At 44.2% G+C, this 21,051-nt stretch overlaps 1 protein-coding gene across 1 annotated transcript in view; it reads right to left on the bottom strand.

The window, feature by feature from the left end:
* Positions 1 to 21,051, bottom strand: part of Fam120a (family with sequence similarity 120A) — a 101,386-nt gene that overhangs the window by 45,585 nt on the left and 34,750 nt on the right. The window contains 4 exon segments of the mRNA XM_047526475.1: positions 2,043 to 2,326; positions 2,529 to 2,626; positions 16,581 to 16,677; positions 17,463 to 17,591. Of these exon segments, the coding sequence (XP_047382431.1) occupies positions 2,043 to 2,326; positions 2,529 to 2,626; positions 16,581 to 16,677; positions 17,463 to 17,591 (608 nt within the window).

Here is a 21,051-nt window from a genome sequence, read left to right as displayed (position 1 = left end):
TCTCTTATGCAGTACTGAACTGTGTAAACTGCACACCACATAAACCACACACAACACATTCAATAAACTAGAATCCTCACTGAAAACCACGAAGGCTGACTCCCCTCAGCCCCTGCCACACACATAACTTAAGTTCTACCATGGCGCCTGCCATAAGAAAAACACGCCCCCAGTCAAGGGCCTGAAGTTCAATCTGAGCACCCTTCTCATCTGCCTGCTTTCCTTGCACTTCTAACACAGCCTCTTGTGTATTACAGCAAACATGGAGAGGATTCAAGGAAATCAAATCTCTGCTGAGTGGGACATCTTGAGTCCAGCCTTCTGATGTGATGCTGTGTGTGCACCATGCCTTCTCTTCTGCCTGACTCTTCACACTGTGAGGATGGCAAAACACCAACCACAAGACTGAGCAGTCCACACCCCAGCTGCAGAAAGCGGTAAAAATGCCATGTCTGGGGTAAAGGCATCAGGAGTTTGAAGAGTTCACAGGGAGACCAGAACCTTTATGAACAGGAAACAACTGAATGCACAGAAAGGGGCCAGGCTCAGGCAGATGTCTTCGCTCTAAGTTCAGCTCTCACCCTATGAAGGCAACATGCCAAATCAGTTGGCACCTGTGGTCTCACCTACAAACCTCTGTGTCTGTGGTCACCACCCACCTTGCCCAACAAACCACCTCAACCTGGTTTCCACACCTCTGCCACCAGCACATGACTCTTAAGTATGAGCTTACTCCTTGTGCCTTTTTTTGGGTGGGGGGTCCTGGGGACATGAATCCAGAGCCTCGCACATGTTAGGCAAGCACACTACAACAGAGCTACATCCCCAGCCCACTTCTTTTGTCTTTTTACCTTCTGCCAAGGTTTCAGAATTTGTTCAGATACTTTGATCTTGCTGTCACAAGTAAATTTTAAAAAAGAAAACACACAGTGAAAGGCTTCTCGGACCATTTGTCAGTTGTTCCTGGGCTTTCAGGTAAGCCTGAGACTCACTGAGGTCCTTGTTTAAAATGCAGATTCTGGGTCCCAACCAAGAAATTCTGCTTCAAAAGGTCTTAAATTTATCATCCCACTGGAAGGCCAATTTAAAAGTTGGAATGCTAAATTACAATTCTTAATTTCATTTTGGAGTTTTAGGAATGCATATACAACAGGCCACTTATGAATTTTATATTTCTCTGCTACGGAAAGGACGTGCAGTCCCAGGTAGCAGTGAACCCTGTCCTGACCACCACCACGGTCAGCAGACATTTGCTCCCATTTCACAGGTGGACACATGGAACAGGACAGAGAGGAAACATCACTTGCTTCACTGGACATATCAGCAAGAACCTGCTCAAAGACTGGAAACGTTCTCAAATTTCTTCTGTCAGAGATCAGAGCTAGAGATAACATCCACCAATCCTGCTAGAAACTGAAATATTATTAACTAACCCTGGTCACTCACCCTACAAAGCAGAGTTCAAACTAAGGAAAAAGACTCAGAGGAAAGACACTTCCTGTTTCTTTTTTCCTTACCTTTTTCTGAAACATAAGACAATTTAAGGGAAGGGGTAGTAGCCATTTAAGATTTCCTCCATCAGATTTTAACCAACTATGTATTTGCAATACTCCTCTCTTGGAAGAATCCCAGTCTGGTCCAGGCAACTTTCTGTGGTTTTACTTGGGCAAACAGTGTTATTTCAAGAATAGTTCTATGAGCTGCTGAGTTTGGAGAAGGAGAGGAATTTGGAGCTCCCTCTATCCAGGGACCCGGAGGTTACAGCTGTTGGGATGGTGGGGCTGATGCACATGAACCCCGTGTTCTACATGTCGCGCAGTCCCTCCCCAAAAGGTTTCCAGCAGCTCGGGCCTTGGTGCTGGCGTGGTGCAGGCTGGACCTCACAGCGGCCCGCTCTTCCTCTCTCCTCCACAGCCAGGGCGCAGTGTGCAGCACCTACCTGCAGTGGACCGCCTCTCTGAGTTAACACCCGAGCAGCTGCAGGCAGAGGGAGCCCCCCAGGTCACAGGCACCGGGAGTGCTCTGTGAGCACGCACACTCACTTGGTCGCCCCTCCACTGCCCTCGTCGTTGTCTGATGACGATGATGTAGAAGAGCCAGGGAAGTAGGCGGAATCCACGTGATTGGGGCTGCCACTCTGGGCTGGGTTGATGGGTGAGGACCGCTCGTACAGCGGCGTGTGCTTCCCCTCGTGAGGAATGTTGCTGTAGTTGTTCTGCTCTGTCAGGTTCTTCCCGCTCGTGTCCAGAGTGAGGGCCGGCTCAGCGAGGCTGTATGGGTATGGACCCTGGCCCGGAGCCCCCCCTGGGCTGGGCACCTGTGGGGCCTGAAGCATAGGCACAGGACATCGCATGAGGCTGGCTGGGCCCAGGCATGTCGGGTTTGCCTCCTCCTGGGTAATTTTTTAATTTGAACAACATGGGCACCTATCTCATATATCATTACAAGAATTTAAGAAACCATTTTAGCACTCATTAAAATGAAATGCTCAAGACCCGCTGCCCCGCCCATCTCAGGGCATGACTTACCATGGGCTTTGCTTGCAGAGAAGTCTGTGGAATGTTGAGCATCTGAGGGGGAACATAAGGTGGCACCATCCCAGGCATTCCAAACGGATTTGGTCTGGCTGTTTCATCGATATAGGAGGAAAATAATAAACAACTGTGAACAGAACGCCATCTTCTAGGACATCCGTGGGGCCAGCCCACAGCCCTGTGTCTGACACGCCTCAGATGCCAACACCAGGGTTCCCACTTCTCAGAGATCTTTATAAACAGGTTTAACACACAGCTCCTGAGCCATAATTTCATGGGAACCAGAAGCCCCAACAGGCATCACAGGGACAAAGCACTTTCCCTTACACTTCTACAGCAAGAGAAACTTTTGTCTCAATCACTTAACAATAAATTCAATTCTTAGCTAACTAGCAAGTTTCTAAGTATAAAAAACATGTGGAAGTAGATGCCTGTACTTTTGGGTTGTTATTAATTGTTAAGCTAAACCAATGTTAAGGTTATACACTGTAACATGCATCAAAGAATCTGTGATTGGGAATTTTGTAAATATGTTCTGATGCACAGTGGCATTTCCTAGTCATTTCTCTTATGCTAACTTGTATTTCCAGAATTCTATTTGGGAATAGAAAACCACATGGAAGAACGGCTGAAACACAGCAGCAGAAAGCCATGATAGGCAGACCTAGAAACTTCCCCTCCTGTGGGGTCCGAGAAGAGGAAGGGAGTTCAGGGCCACATCAGCTAACAGAAGGGAACTAGTGAGTGGCAAATCGCAGCTCAGGCTCCCCTAAGACAGCACCAGGACTGTGGTGACATGCGGGAGGCAGCCCCAACGCAGGCGAGGTGAGCATGTGGCCCTGCAGAGCTGCGACTCTGTGCTGAACAAGCCAGGTACTGAGTGCCTACAGGATTTACAATGGAGCCTAGGCCTGGGAACACAACCAGCCGGGGAGGGCCAGAGATTCACACTGCCAGGGATGCAGAGGAACAAAGCCTGTGAAGAGACACAGCAGACCCTGACTGGGCCTTCATGGTTGGCCACGGTCCCCTCTACTTTCTTTAAAAATAGAATAAAGCCAAACTCCCTGATCGCCACCTTCCATCTTAAGCAGCAGGAGGGCTGAGGTGAACAGCACTAGACAAGAGGAGCACGGCACACAGCACCACTGGCCTACCGCCAGGTAAATAAACACAGGAAGTCCCCCGAGCCCAGGTCACTCTCTGAAAGTGAACTCCAGTGCAAAGCTAAGAGTCTGTCTAATATGAGCATGGCGAAGCCACGACTGTGAACATTGTCCTGGACACGCTGTCCTGACCCTGCGGACCCGTGGTCTCCTGAGCTCCAAGTCCACAGGTTAGGAGACAAGGGCTGGTTGTTGCTGCTTCCTTCCACCCTGAGGACCCACTGGCCTCACACACGGCACCTAGCTGGAGTTCCCATCTCTGAGGGCCAGCAGCTCTCAAGGTCTGCAATGCCACGGGTCTTTGATCTCAGTCCACTGAGAGAATCTCTGCACAGCTCCCACCTTTGCACTCAGCAAAGAAAACTCTGGTACAAAAAGCTGGGAACAGTGAGGCTGTGTGTGTGCTCACAGGGCACACTCACACATGCACACAAGGAGGCATTCCTAATCAAGCAGCAAGTCCGCTCATTTCCACCTCTGAGTGTAAGGTGAAATTTGCTTTGATTATGAAAGGCTTATTCTTAGGTGATTCCAAATCACAGTCAGATTTGAACCAAAGGACACTGTAAAATTCAGCCAAGCTCTAATACTGTAATTTACAACACTATAAAAGGTCTGGTATATAATCCCTTATAGCTGATCTTCCACACCAAACTTAAAAAAAAAAAAAAAAAAAACATTTGTGTGGGTTCATGTGTTGTGGTACTAGGGACTGAATCCAGAGATGCTCTACCTCTGAGCCACACCCATAGCCCTTTTTATTTTATTTTGAGACAGGGTCTCACCAAGTTGCTTAGGGTCTGACTATGTTGCTGAGGCTGGCCTCGACCTTGTGACTCTTCTGCCTTGGCCTCCTAAGTCATTGGAATTACAGGCTTGTGCCACCATGTTGGGCCACACCTAACTTTTCAATGAGAAAAATGCAAGGCTAGACTCATCAAAAACACAGCAACAACTTTCAAGAGAAGATGATCATTTTTGTGTCATTCTACTTTGGTCACTACATGCTAAATCACCCTGAAAAGCACAAACTTTCCTTAAAATAAACAAATAATATTATAGCATAAAACCAAAGATTTCTGAGGAAAAAAAATATTTTCTAAAATCACATCGAAATCAGTAACCTCAAACAAACCTCTGACTCCACAGAGCGAGTCACTTCTCTCATGACATCGTCCCTCATAAGTGAACTGATTTGTCTACATTCTCCTGAAAGTTGCAGCAATGCCTCCTCTCTCAGGGCCTGCCTCCAAAGCCTGCAGCCTTCTTCTAAATTGGTTCTTGTTCTCCACGCCACGCGCAGCTGAGCAGAACCAGTGTCTCCCTTCTCCATGACAAGAGTGTCTTTCTCAGAAGACGCACTGGGCCGAGTACAGGCAACGCTGCTGGCCCCTATTCTCTGCCTTTCATGGACACAAGCTAGAGGGACAGGCCTTTTTTGTTAGAAAAGTAGGCAGACCAAAGACAGGCAAAGACAGGACGGAAAAACACACACACAACACACACACAGCAAGAAAGTCCAAATACTATATTAAAGTATTTTTATAACTTTAAAAGCACTTGTTAAATACTATGGACTGCCATGGCATGCAACAGAGAATCAGCAGCCACGGCAGACTTCTCTCCCTGCAATTCCTAAGCGTGGCTCCAGGCCCACCTCCTCCGGTGACTCATGACACCTACACAGAGCTGCCCAGCTTTGGCTCTCCGTTAAAATAGAACCTTAGTCAGTTACACTCCGGTCCAGTCTAACAAAGACTCTTCTATTAACTTGATGTTACATTGAACAAAATGTTACATTAAACAAAACAAACAATAACAAAGTAAGTTTTTTTAAAAAACAAAATTCTATAACTTGGACAAGTGCTGACATGATTTTCTAGAATTACCCCCAATAGAATTTTTTATTCAAAGTTTAAATAAATCAATATATGCTAACACTAGTTTTTGATGCTTGATTAAAAAAAAAAAGGCAGACATTTTCTAGTATTTTAAACATATTTCAATGGATATATTTATTAAATACCAATATTCAATGGAAACGAAGGCACGAAGTTATGGAGAGGAGACCTTCCTGTAATCTGTTCCATTAGACTGCAGATAAATACTTCCCAGAAAGGCAGGGATGGGCCTGGAGCATAGCGGAAGGAGCAGGGAGAGCTTGGCTGGGACTGCAAGAAGACCCCTGGATAAGAAAGCCAGACAGGCCAAGGCCAAATCAAGACAAGGACATGGTGAGTGCCCAAGGAGGCTGAGGCTGAGCCAGGGAGCCAATGCCTGCCCAAAGCATGAGAGCTGGCCAGACCAGGGGAGAAGGCCAAGGCCAGTATCCAGAAGAGGCCCACAGTCGGAAGGCCAAAAGACCTGAGGAGTGGTCAGCTTGGAGAAGGCTCAGTCCAAGAAAGTGACAAGTCAAGCCATAAGTAAGTGAGCAGCTCATTCTGTGTGGCATGGAAAAAACTGGGAACAATGCTAAAAATTAAACTAGGGAAGGGTATTTCAAGTGGGCAGAAGCATGCGCTTCCTCAGAACTGGAGCAGGGCTGACTACGCACTGACACGGGCCCTTGAGGGCAGAGAGCTCCTCTGGCATGTGCACAGGCACCACTCCTGTCTGGACTGTGCTCAGTGGCCACTGGCAACTACTTCAATCAGTACTGCTTGCTTATCTTTCTCTTCTGTACAAGAGCAGTCTTGCTGTCCCACGCTTCTGCCCTGGTTCTGCCACACTGGCCTACCCGCCCTGCTGATGGGCAAGCTAGGCTCTGGAGGACAGAAGAATTGACCCCTTAGCAATTCAAACTTGCTCAAGTCTCCCTTTCATTTAAAAATTCCCACCTTTATGGAAATGAACTGAGGCAGACTGGGATGTCCAGTGTTTGCCACCCCTCCCACCCATTTCTACATCTTTCAGTGCTGAAGAAAGAGAAAGGCTAGATACCATTTCTCCTGGAGCCCCTTGTCCCTGCATGAGGTCTGGAAGCCACGTGTGCCTATAAGGTCTGACCTGGGCTATTCTTCTGACATTCCAACTAGCAGTCTGCGGCCTCACCCTGTCCTACCCTGAAGCTCTTCTCGGGATACCCCGCTGCACCACTCTTCAGTCTGCCCTCCCCCTGTGTTCCTATACCTGGTCTAGACCACAGTCTCAGATGCTCCTCATCCTCTATACCACCACCAGGGCTCCACCAGCACCATACGCCAATGAAGCACCCTCCCAGGACTCCATAGTCTGCACAGACCCATATATTCAACACATATTTACCACCTCCACCAGGATCCTAGAATGTACATTAAGATTCACGTCCAAAACTGTCCTCTGCTTCTCCTTCAGCAGTCTCTACCTCACAATGGATACCAATCACCTGAACTGCTCACACCAAAAATCTGGGAGCGCTCTCCCCTGAATCTTTTCTGCTAAGATCCACACCCAAGTTCAATGCATGGTCATTCTGTCTCCCCATAGTTTATGAAAAGTCACCATGTTCCTCTACCTCTCACTAGACTGGGCTCAGCTATGGCAAGAGTTCCCTGCCCATGCCAACCAGAGTGAGCAGGACGAACACCTGAGCACACTGCTGCCTAGATCACAACTCTCAGGCAAGGAGATTTCCTTAGCCTGGAAAATGTGGGGAGACAATGCTAAAAGTTACCAGGGTGAAATGTTAAACTCTCCCCTTAAGACCAAGAGATAGACAAGATTATTCACCGTCTATACTACCATCTATAAATATTGTTTCCTAAGTCACACCTGGTTCAGAAGGAGGGAGAAGGAAGATACTGAACTAGAGACAATGTAATTACCCAGAGGAATTTACAGACCAATTATGAAAATTATTAAGTATTGAGCAAAATTGTTCAATATAAAATCAACATGCAAAAGCAGTTTGCAATCAATACACAAGCAGTTTGAAATATAATTTAAGATATACCTAATAGCACCCAACAATAAAATGCTTAGCAATATATCTAACAAAAGATAAAGAGTTTACCTTTATGAAGAAAATTATAAAGACATTCAAGACAATTCAAATCAAGAGAAATATAAAATTTTCTTCAATATACTAAATAATATATAAATATTCTCTCCAAACTGATCTGTGGAGCCAGTGTGACTCTATGAAAATCTACTCAAGTATTGAAAAATATATATGAAAGTGAAAGCTCAAAAACAGTCTCAAGGGGCTGGGGCTGGGGCTGTGGCTCAGTGGCAGAGCGCTTGCCTAGCATGTGAGGCACTAGGATCGATCCTCAGCACCACATAAAAATAAATAAACAAAATGAAGGCATTCCACATTCCACCCATCTACAACCTCAACAACAAAAAGAAAAGAATGGTCTCAAGGTCTTGCAGAAGTATTAAGTGAGCAGAACTGCCCAATCAGACATCCAGTATTATCCCGAGGGCCAGGTGACAGGATGGTGTATCAGGGACACAGGGACAGCCAGAAATTCAACAGGCCCAAGGCAGACCTGCAGAGACTCTGCTGAGGACAGCACGGGCAGCCTGCTCTCCAGCAGTGCTGGGGCAGCGGGTCATCCACGTAAACTCTGCGAAATCCAATGCAGGTAGGTTCAAGGCAAAAACCATACATAGAAACTTTTAGGAGAAAACAAAAAATATGTTTGTGATCTCAGACTAGATAGGCATTCTTCCTTTACACTGTCTTTTTATTCTTCTGAACACTAAAGTACACACACAAGTGAAGGGATGCACAATGAGCCCCAGGCACCTGTCACACCTTCAGAATGCCCAGCCCAACTGCCCCTCCTCCCCCGACTGCCATTTGACTGAAGCAAACCTCAGGCATAGCAACACTTTATTTATAAATACAAGAAAGGAATTATTGGGTTGTTTTGTTTTGTTTTGCACTGGGGTTGAACCCAGAGGTGCTTTACCACGGAGCTACATCCCAAACCCCCCCCCCCTTTTTTAAACAATAGTCTCACTAGGTTGCTGAGGCTTCCCTAGAACTTGCAATCCTCCTCTCTCACCCTCCTGGGTTGCTGGAATTATAGGCATGTGCCACCAGGGTGGCTAAGAGAGGGATTTTTAACAAAAAATAAAAGAAAAAACCATATGCTTCTGATGTTAAAACTAAGAATCTAGTATCAAAGTATGTCATCAAGAAAGAAATATGCAAGCTACAAACTGTGAGGTTACATTTGCAACTTAGAAAGGTGATAAAGGACTAGTATCCAACATATATTAAGAACTCCTACAAATCGACACAAAAAGAAAAACAACCCAACAGAAACATAGGCAATCAAGATGATCATGATTTTCAATAAGGTAACACTACAGGTTCATAAACAGTTATAGATTCTCAGCCTTAATAACCAGGGAAATGAAACTGAAACCATCCTGGGTCATAATTACACGATCACCAGATGAGTAAAGCCCGTGGAGTAACTGGAGAGCACCCTACTTCTGGAAGAATAAATTGCACTCATGCTGGGCAACAGCGCAGACATGAACAGGCAAGTCTGCCAGAGTGCTGTGCGTGGGCACAGCCGGTCACATACAAGAAAGCTCAGATGACACTGCTTGCAATGGTGATCCAGGGGAAACAACCAGTTTTCTATTAACAGCAAAAAGTAATACATAGTAATACAATGGAATGCTATACAGCAGTTAAAAAAAAAATCAACTATGCTAAAGAAAAAGAAACACAATAATAGGGCTGGGGTTGTGACTCAGTGGTAGAGTGCTTGCCTAGCATGCACGGGGCATGGGGTTCAATCCTCAGCACCACATAAAAATAAACAAAAAAAGGTATTATGTATATCTACAACTAAAAATATTTTTTAAAAGAAAGAAACACAGTAATAAGAGTATTGAGCTAGAACAGTGAGTCAGAGAATGGATGCTATAGGATTTCATTTAATGACACAAATGAACCTATTCAGTATCCAGGGATACAGACATGCTAAAAAGACAAGAAGAATGATTAGTATGAAATTTATGGTGTGGGAGTGGGGAACACAGAGAGTTCTACTGACAAATACACTGCAGTGTGATGGTTACAGTTATTCATGGTCTTCCTTTTCTTACACCATGTCTTCTCACCTCAGGCCCTTTGCACATGCATCTTCTCTGCATGGAATATACTTCCTTCCATATCTTCACCTTGTCAACCTCTTACTAAATATGCAAACCTTACTCTCAACATTAAATTAATCAGAATCAATCCCTAATTTAATTACATATTACATCAGGTTGGTCTTCCTTGAGTTTCCTGTCTTCTCTCCTATAGGATTCCTTTTTAGTACCTATACACTTGGTCAATGAGAACATCGATGATGACCATCTTGTTAACTACAGTGGCCAACACCCACAACAGTGCTTGCATGGAACAAACAAATCAAGGAGTTTCACTTCAACAACAAACAAAAAAATGAGTAGATTTTATTTTTTTGAGTAGTTTTAGGTTCACAGAAAACTTAGGTAAGAAGTATACATTTTTGCATTGGTGTTTCATTTGTTTCAACTGATGAGCCAATACTGGTATCTTATTGCTAATTAAAGTCTACAGTTTACACTAGAGCTTATTTTGGGTGCTGAGCTGCTGTGGCTTTGGATGGTGTGTAATGCACAAACATCCACCACTATGGAACAAAACAGACTGGTTGCACTGTCCGCCGGTGCAGCTCTGAGCTCCCCATCATCCTTCCCTCTCCATAAACCCGGCAATTACTCATCTTTTTACTGTCTCCATAGTTCTGCCTTTTCTAGAATGCCACACAGTTGGAATCACACAGTTGTGTAGACTTTTCAGATTGGCTTCCTTCACTTACTAATGTGCACTTACGGTTTCTCCATATCTTTTCAAGGTTGGATAGCTCATTTCTTTCTAGTAGTGAATAATATTCCATTGTCCAGACATAGGGCAGTTTCTTTATCCAATTACCTACTTAAGAACAACTTGGTTGCTTCCAAGTTTGGTCAGTTATAAATAAAGCTCTGCTATAAACATACATGTGCAGACTTTTGTGGACATATGTTTTCAACTTCTTTGGATAAATACCCCTGTGACATGATTGTTGGATGTTACTGTTTGGATATGAGGTATTCCCTAAAAGCTCCTGTGTAAATGCAGGAGGTAAAAGGTTTAGGTCACAGGAGCCACAATCTAATCAGTGGACTGATCCACCTGAAGGACTACTGGGTGGTAACTGTGGGCAGGTGGGGCATGGTTGGAGGAGGTGTGTCATTGGGGCATGCCTTGAGGATTACATTATTTGTCCCTGGCTCTTTCCACTCTGCTTCCTGGCTGCCCTGAGCTAAGCATTTTTCCCCTGCTAGGCTCTTCCATCATGATGTTTTGCCTCACCTCAGGCCTAGAACAATGTGCTTGGCTGGCCATGGATGGAGCCTCTGAAACCAAGTCCAAAATAAACTTTCCCTCTTCCAAGCTGTTCTTGTCAGGTCACAGCAATGCAAAGCTGACTAACACTGGAACATATGGTAGGCGTGTGTTTCGCTTGTGAAAAATCATCCAACTGTCCTGTAAAGTGTCAACACCGTTTTACCTTTTTACCAGCAATAGAGAGAGTTCCTGTTGCTCCAGATCCTCACCAGCATTTGGTGTTGTCAAGTTTTTGTATTTGAGCCATTCTAACCAGTGGATCTTGGAAGTTCATTTACTCTTCACGAGGAAGGCCAGTTAAGACATAGTAGCTATTTCCTTAGCCTCAGTGGGCTTGTGCCATTTTTAAAGTGTTCGTGAGGACTCAGCTGTGCTCACAGGTTCTACATCCACAGATCTGGGAGACCTTAAAACCTGTTATTTGTTACTTTAAAAATTCTGTCAGTGATTTTGAAGGTACTGGCTTAACCAGAAAAGTAAACCTTTTGAGAACTCAACTGTGAAATGTCTTATTTGTGCTTGCATTCAGAGGGACTTACTGGTGAGCTAGAGCATACAGCAGACCATGTGCTGTGATAGGACAAATTACAATCATTCCTTGGAGCAGCAGGTCCCAGCACACTGTTTGACAGTGAACACATAAAAAATAAGCACCCATCACACCTGTACTTATTCTTAAAAGTCTATGACTAGATCATTTCTGGGGGGTTCATGAAGACAGTATAGACACAAACACCTTCTTCTATCACCCCATATTTGTAGCCAAGCATGGTGGTGCACAGCTATAATCCTAGTTACTCAGGAGGTTGAGGCAGGAGAATTACAAATTCAAGCGAGCCTTGGCAACTCAGTGAGACCCTATCTCAAAGTTAAAAGGGCAGGAGATGCAGCTTGGTGGCAGAGTACTTGCCTAGTATGCATGGGGCTCTGAATTCAATCCCCAGCACAGAAAGGAAGAAGGAAAGAAGGAAGAAAAGAAAGACAGGATAGATAATAGGTGGATGATAAATAAACAGTAGTAATAATAAAAAATAAATACAATAATTAAATTTTAAAAATACTCCCATACCTGCAGCTCAGTGGTAAAGCACTTGCCTAGCTCGCACAAAGCCCTGGATTCCATCCCCAGCACTATACAAAACAACCCACATCTACCCAGACAACCCACATCTACCCAGATTGTTCCTGACAGCACTGCTGGGGCAGCAAAATGTGCACACATGCTTGCCGATTTCCTTCTTTAGACTTTCAGTAACTGATGGGAAATCCAAGTTTTCTTTTCAACAATATAAAATACCCACAGGTTAAAAAGGAGAGAAATGGAGGATGAGTGGTGATTCCCAAATGCCAGAATGGAAAGCCAGAGCAAGAAGATTTTTGCTTCTTTAAATACAGATCTGTGGTTTGGATGCTGGATGTCCCTGCTAAAGCCGACAGGTTAGAAGCCTGGTCCCCAGGGTTGTGGTGTGAGGGTGGTGTGGACCTTTAATGGGTGGGGTCTGGAGGGAAAGCATAGGTTCACTGAGGTCACTGACCTTGGAAAGGATGCAGGTAAGTCTCATGTGACCTCTTGGTGGTGATCTCCAGAAGGTGGTTATACAAGCCTGGCCTGGCCCCACCCAGCTCTCTGGCTTCCTGTATCTAGATGTGATCACCTGCTCCCACACGCTCCCACACAGCCATCTGCCACCACATGATGTAGTTGAGAAGACTGTCACCAGAAATGGGTCAATGCCAGCACCATGCCCTGGCAACTACCAAACTCTGAGCTACATACGCGTCTTTTCTTCATAAGTAGACTCCCTACTTGTTATAGTGATAAGAAGCTGAACATTATGTACAGATACCTGAGTCCCAACTGAACTCCTGATATAGTAGTTCGAGGGAGACTCTATAATTCCAGTCAGGTTTACAAACCTCTGGTTAGAGCCAATGCATCCCATTCCATGTCCCTCCACCCCGAGATATCCAAACTACTAGCATGATTTTCTTAAAAAGTCTTTAAGATTCTCCACGCATTCTAGTTTCTGAAATAGTCAATGAAGACAGGTTCTAACAAACAAGAAAATTATGCCCCCACATGGGTTGTTCAAAATTCAGAAAAATCTTCCTATGGAATGGCACGATGCCATCCGCTCTGTTGTAGGAGCGCTCACCAAGAACCACTTACAACTGCCTGTCACTGATAAAAACGCTCCCCTCTCATCTCACATGGGATGCCAAGAAGTAACTCCCCAGGGAATTAGATGCAGCTTCTCATCCTGTTGCTTTCATTGGGAGGATGCACTGGGACAGAGTGAAAACCAGCAAGCACTCTCTCCACACTGCTTGTATCTCTAGAGTTTTAAGAAAAAAACAAAGACTCCATTTTTGCAGGTTTCAAATTAGGATAAACCTGCCTTCCTAATCTCACCTCATCTCTCTGTAGTCTCACCTCCAGTCACACAGCAGACACCCTGAGTTCTACACCACTCCACTCCCTACCCCAATGTTCTGTGCCTGCACCTGTTGGTCCACAGGCATGATTCTGATTTCTGCAACCATAACGAAAAGCTGTACAGAAGGACTTCTAGGGAGCTATCAGCTGTACTAGTCTGCCTGAAAATATCACCCTAAAATCTCAAATTCTTTACCAATTATACCCCTGTCCTCCATAAACCACTGTGTAATTAAAGAGAAAATGAGATTCAATTCAGAGCTAACCCTATCTATAAAACAACTTACCTACCATGTCATTTAATGATTAATTAACAACATGAAAGCACTTGTAGAACATTTATCATTATTTGTGGTAGTGGAGATTGAACCCTGGAGGTCTCTCTGCTGCTGAGTGGCACCTCAAACTCTTTTTATTTTTTATTTTGAGATAAGGTCTTGCTTACTTGCCTGGGCTGATCACAACTTTGCAAATCTCCTGCCTCGGCCTCCCAAGATGCTGGGATTACCGCGTGTGCCACCAGCTGAATAATACATGCTTATCAAAACCATCTTCCAACTGCTTATCATTAACCCAGATCACTGCTAAATGTTAGGTGTCCCTCAGTATCCCCAGAGGACTGGTTCCCCAAAGACACCAAAACTACACATGGTCCAAGTCCCTTATATAAAATGGCATAGAATTTGCATATAACCTACACAAATTCTCCAATATACTTTAAATCATCTCTAGATGACTTACAGAATACCATGTAAATAGCTTTTGTTCTGTACTACTTTGAAAATAAAAACAAGAAAAAAAAACTTCTGTACATATTCAGTACAGACATTTTTTTCAAATACTTTTGACCTCATTGATTGAATTCACAGAACCTGTGGATAAGCAGACTGATTATACAGTGTTTCTCCATACTTACTTTCCTATGTTTTCCCCTCCTGAATAAAAGTTCTACTCCCAAGTAGAACTGTTACAACTGCTTAAACTACAATTGTATGCCACAAAGATTGTACCATATGCTATGGTTTGAATGTAGTTTGTCTTCCAAAGGTTTGTATGCTAGAATCTTGGTGCTCGGTTTGGTGGTGTAGGAAGCAATGCAACTTTCAAGAGACAGAACTTAGTGGGAGGTTGTTAGGCCACTGTGGTTGCTGCCCTCAGAATAGACAGTAGAACCTCAGTATGCCTCTGGCTGCATGTTTTGTGATATGATCTCTCACTCCAGCAAACACTCCTTTCCTTGTGGTTCCATCTGCCACTCAATGACAGGACCATGAATTTCCAGAACTGTGAGTTAAATAAACCTCTCTTGTTTATAGATACCTAGTTTCAGATATTTTGTTATAGTAGCAAAAGAACAAAGTAATACACAAGAGGAGGAGAATATTAATGGAGATACTTGAGGATGCCAGTCTACCTCTGTAAGCAATGCTCAGGCTTCCTAACTATTCACTTTAATATTCAATCATTTGGGGCCTTTTTACGTTATAAGAATAACAATAATGGCATCTGCTATTAAACAAGTTCTTCACATACATTTTCTCTTTAATATTCAGATAATGACACCATCCTAACAGTACAGGGAGCCTGAGGCCAGGAGACAGTGGGGTCCAATGCCCAGGTACAAGTTCTAGAGTCAAATACATGCTCTCTGTTGTCTCAACAAGCACTTATTAAACTATCACATCTTCTATGTGTAAGGTATGCAGTAGACACCAACTGCCATAAAAGCATAGCCTCTCCCTTTCTAACACCTCATACTCTTCCAAGAATAATCCCAAATATCCCTTATTTCACTCTGCTGATTTAAAAACAGTCAATTCAGTCAAGCTATTCAGTAAGGATTCATCTACTGGGGATACAAAATGGTTCCTACATTCTCAGGTTGGGAGGGGTGAAGCAGTATAGCTGGCCAGTTTATAGTAACTGAGAACACCCAATGACCTTGCAGGACAAACCAGCAAGCCTGGGCTGACCCAAGCACATGCAGTTAGGGAAGAGAGTCTTCCAGGTCCAAGAACTGGTGACAAGGCCCCAGGCAGAAGCCAGCTCAGTGCACTCAAGGCAGGAAGAGCACTGGGCCACGGACTGGGCAGGGTGAGGAGTGGTAGTCTCCTCCAAGAGCAGTGGGCCAATGGAGGTTGTAGGCATGATCTGATTCACATTTTTGAACATGACTCTGGCTGCTGTGAGGATAATGAAGTGCAGGGGAAGAAGAATGAAGCAGAGCATCTTATCAGAAGGCTGGTGCTATCTGTGTCGCCAAAAGATGGCCAGGCAGCCCTGGCTCTCTGGCCCCACCTCCTTCACCCCCAGCCTTCAAGTCTCTGTGTTGTGTCCCAAGCATCTGGCACATAGGCAGCTCTAGACAGGAATCTGTGGAAAAATGCTCCTATGGTCAAGGGCAGTTCTTAGGGACAGTTTCAGCCTTGGAATTAAACTTCAGAAATCAGTAAAAAGTTTAATTCCTGCAACAGTCTCTTGAACATGCCTTCTTTTGTTAACAGCAGACATGAAACAAATGACAATTTCAATAGATTTGGGGTACTATTTCATTAACTTTACCACTTTGGACCTTTATAAGGCAGATTTGATTTAGGAAAGAGGAGCATACTCATGGTTCAGTGCTCAGCAGCCTCCTATAAGACATTACATGTAAGCAGGCTTCAAGCTTATCATTACTTTGGGTCTCCAATCTTGACACTAATGAATTCTGGTCTTTTGCAAAAGAAAAAAATAAAATAAAATTTAAAAAACTACAAATCCACCGCACTTAAGTCATTTAAGACCAAGAATCTCCTGTATTCAAAGGGTCAGAGACACCAAGACCTCCACATAGTTAAGACCTGCCAGCCTGTGTTTCAATGGTCCCTGCTTTTCTCTAAGTTAAGTTTCTGTTAAGTTTGCTCTTGCTCCTCAATATTATCAGGGGTTACTAGCAAGTTCAGCTATACTTATGGGCATAAATGCAGAAAATCACACTTCTAAAGAACAAACCTACAAGATTCGATGAAGTTAGCAAACCTCTGCATTATTGCATGGTCAATACCAATCACAGAGAGGCCTTATTTACTTACCTAAGTAATGTGGTGGATGAAATGACATAGGCTTACTAGTCGCTGAGTAATATCCAATTGCTCTCTTAAATCGAATAACTTTGTCATCTGTTCTAGACTGAAACAGATGTAGGAAAACCTTAGTTATGCCACTAATCATCTGTATGAACATATTTTTATAATTCAGCACATGTATAATAATCTGTAGCCTTTCAAGTTAGATAAGAATTTAGAATGACATTAAAACCTTCAGGGAAAAATCAAGAGATTACTACTGAAGAATCAAACCCAAAATTAATTATTTTAAAGCAATGCAATTAGAAAGCAGAACTCTGAGCTGATAGCAGAGCTGGGCTCTGGCTCTATGACTTCTCTGACTTCAATTCTGCAGTAACTGGTCCTGCCAAGAGATTCGACCTGCCTCCTGCAGCTGGTGGAACAGACTGCAGCACACTGATCAGGGATCTAGACATACGGGGGTGCTCCCAAACCTCACTTATTCTACTAAAACTGATTTGTTCACATGTTTTACTTTCCAAAAAAGAAAATCCCTGACTATCCCCTTAAGGATAGAGACAAATCAGAAATTCACAATACCATCTGACCAATTTCATTCAGTGTATCTTCTGCCAACTCTGGAATACAGGTCTTACTACGATAGAGAACTAGAAGCAGCAAACTCAGCAATCATCTACTTTAAACCTTCTTGTTCAGGCTTGGATAAGCAAGGTGAAGTAACTGAGACTACCTGGTGGGAGCCCTCTGGCCCCTTAGCCAAGAGCTCCTTCAGAATGGCCCGTCTGGCCCAGTCAGACATACCCAGTCAGCTTGCACCTACTGAATCCCCTTCACAAACGGGCCATACCACCAATGCAAAGGCCTATGATGAGTTTCCTTTTTTACCTGTGAATGCTGGAAAACATCTTTAGCTATGGCATCCAGGTCAGAGGTGTCTTGAATGTTGCGGACGTAGTCAGCAACAGCTTTGATCACTACATCGCAGGGTGGCAAGACCAGCTGGTGGGCCCGGACCTGGGAAAGCAAATGCACATGTCAGCCATGGGCGTGGGACACAGAGCAGGGCAAATCAGGATGCAGGGCCCAGAAATTCCAACATGGTGTTGCCTTCTAGGTTCCTACTGGTGCCGCCTATCATCCATCTTGGCACTACAACTTCCCTAAGTTATCTATGCTCTGAAGTTCAAGAACTAGACTTTTCTTTCAGTTGATGAAATACAATTCAGATGCTAAACCCTATTAGATTAAAAGAGTACTGACAACGTTTCGTTAGTCTGAGAAGTCTGATAATAGGACCCGGACCCACTACAAGCTAAGTACAAAGCAACCCATGAGAACCCTGAAGCCATCAGCAGCTCTAGCTTAGGACTCTCTGAAAAACTACAAGAATAAAGGTAATTACCAAGCGCCTGAAGACACTAAAAAGGCCAAGTTTAGCTCTGAACTGTAGAACAATGGTACCATTGCCCGATGAAGGGCATGTCTTATGGAAGAGTGACAGAACATCAAATACAGTGTAGGAATATCTCATTAGCCAGGAAGAGCTGGTATCAGAAAAAGTTATGGGATTTGTTAAAAAAGGCAAAAATATTTGATAAAAGTTTTGGGGTGAGCAGAATAAGTCTCCAAACACTGACCACATCCCACTCTCCAGAGCCAATGAATATGCTACGCTGGGCGGCAAGATGGAACTAAAGTTACTAGTCAACTGACCTTAAAATAAGAGTACTGTCCCAATGTAATCACCGGGGTCCTCTCAAAGTGGGAAAGGAGGCAGAGCAGTTAGTGTCAGGGTGAGGCAGCCTGAGGAAGACCTGACCAGCCATTGTTGGCTTCGACAATAGAGGAGGGATCCCTAAGCCCATCAATATGGGTAGCTGCTAAAGCTGGCAAAGACCAGGGAACATTCTCCCTGAAGCTGGCAAAAGGAAAACAGCCTACTAATACTTTGACTTTAGCCCAGCGAGGACCAGTTTAGACTTCTAGAACATGTTTCCCTGTGTTTGAGTAGCTGCTCTTCAACTAAGGCAACATGTTCCCTTTGTTTTGGTTACTAGTATCTGGGGGGAAGAAAATGGAATTATAAGGGCCTCCAAAGCAAAAATGGAATGTTTGTTGATGTAGACCACCATTCACACATTCCTAGAAGCCCAGTGCCTCTCTGCAGAATGTGAAAAGTCACTTCACACTCATGTTCACTGCAGACACATGGCGGCAAGTGCTCTAGGCCCAGCCTAGGTCAGACTGTCCATGTCTACCTCCTGAGGGATGTTTCAACAATCCTACAGGTAAGTGAGAAAGCTGCCCTGACACTAGAGGAGCAGTCAGAATGGGGGCCTTGAGCTGCCCCGCACTGCATTACTCTCCTGCTCCTGTTGGGAGACACTGGGCACTTCACTCCCAGTAAGCATGCCCCCAGGAGGGGCGGCACATCTGCGGAGGATCCCTGGTGGCCAGGCCTCAGCCTTGCTCTCTCTGTGTATACGTGGTCAGCTAACCACTCAAATCCTGAACTCTACAAGCCAGCAACAACTCCCTTACCCTGCAGCACACAGTAAATGCTGGTCATTTTAGCTAATTTCACACAAAAAAACAAATACATGACAGTTCTCACAAGAAAAGAAATTATTAGACATAAAAATGGCCCAACTATGAACCCCTTCATTCCCTGTTGGGGGGGGGTGCAAACCTACTCATGTGTCTCAGTGCCTGGGTAGCTCTGACACCATCCCGCTTCCAAGAGGAAATGACAGAATCTGCTGCTTTTGTTCCCATGTATAGTCTTGCCCTGCACACCCCCACCACACTGCTGCTCAAAGACCCTTGAAGTGAACCTATCTATTTCTCTCTCTCTCTATATATATATATTTGGGGGAGGGGGTACTGGGGAACTAACCCAGGGGTGCTTTACCACTGAGCTACATCCCCAGTTCCTTTTTATTTTGTATTTTGAGACAGGTTCTAAGTTGCTCATGGTCTTGCTAAGTTGCTGAGGCTGACCTCAAATTTGCGACGATCCTCCTGTCTCAGCCCCCCCCAAGTCGTTAGGATTACAGGCATACACCACAGTGCCCAGCCAGATTCTATAATTTTAAAGAGTCCCCTACATTTTTCTGAGCGGCTATCTGGCACCAAAGGCATTAGTTCGGCTCACACTGCGAACACCACCCTTTATGACGTGCTGATCGCACAGCCGCACTCTGTCCCATCTCCATGACCACTATGCAGCCAGCACCCACTTTTCCTCTGGATGGCTCCTAATCCAGCTTTCTAAATCCAGCTCAGGATGAATGCTCTGATCTAACCTGTACAAGAGGGCTCTAAGGCACTGTCCTCAGGGCTGTTCACACTACTACAGTCCCCACCCTGCCTCATGCAGGCAGCCAGCGGACAGAAAACCACAGTCATAGGGAGACCTAGAAGGGTTTTACTGTACACGAGAGCCAACAACCTTGGTGTACATGCAGCCTCTAGCATATGCTACATGACGCTCTTGTCATGACCAAACAGGCAATGAGCTTCAGGATTTACCATACAACTGACTGTGGTGCCAGGATTCTCTAGCACACTGAAATAAAGGTAGGCATATAGGTATACATACCATGTAGATGAAGGTTACTTATCAAAATACTTTCAACAGGGAAAAAAAAAAAATCAAGACCTGCTTACTCAAAAAAGTGTCACCAGCCATGTGGCTAAATCTTCCCAAATAGCAAGTGACTCAACATCAGCAGTAACCATACAGGAGGGTTAATCTGTCCTTGTCTACTCATAAAAACCAAGTAACTGAAGTGTTTGCTGCATAGAGATAGGTTATTAAATAATAGTTCCATTTTCTCCTTCCCTTTGTTCGTTTTTTAAATATTTTAGCTCAAAAAGTTAACATTAGGAAAAAAAAAAAAATCAAATAAATCGCAACAGATCCAAAGTTAGAAACAAATGTATTTTCTCTCTGTTAGAATAGAAGGTAAATTGTTTCGTTAAAAACCAAGCGCTGACCGTGGTGATGACACACACTTGTAATCCCAGCAACTTAGGAGGCTGAGGAAGGAACAAGTTCCAGACCAGCCTGAGCAACTGTGCAAGACCTGGTCTCAAAATAAAAAGTAAAAAGGCCTGGGGATGCAGTCAGTGTAAAGACCCCCAAGTTCAATCGACAGCAGCGTGGGGCGGGGGGAGCAGCAGCAAATGTTTATGATGATTGCCTTTTTCAGGGCACTTCATGGCAATGTCACTGCTATTTGCTTTGCAAGAAAATAAAAAAAAAATTAGGGCTAGAAAAGACCTCCAAAATATTTAATTCAACCCTCTGCTTCCAGGCAAGAAAATTAAGTAATAAATAGGCATTGTTAATGTGAAAATGATCACTGCCTCTGTGCAAAAATATTCTTCCGTGAAAGACTTCATTTTTGGTATCATCTTTTTACTGTGATTTTCTACATATCATTGACAAATAAGAATAATGTGGAAAGTG

The sequence above is a fragment of the Sciurus carolinensis genome, chromosome 15 (genome assembly GCF_902686445.1).
Source record: "Sciurus carolinensis chromosome 15, mSciCar1.2, whole genome shotgun sequence".
NCBI classification, from domain to species: Eukaryota; Metazoa; Chordata; class Mammalia; order Rodentia; family Sciuridae; genus Sciurus; species Sciurus carolinensis.
Note: the sequence above shows the minus strand (reverse complement) of the source record. Positions and strands in the feature narration are given on the sequence as shown.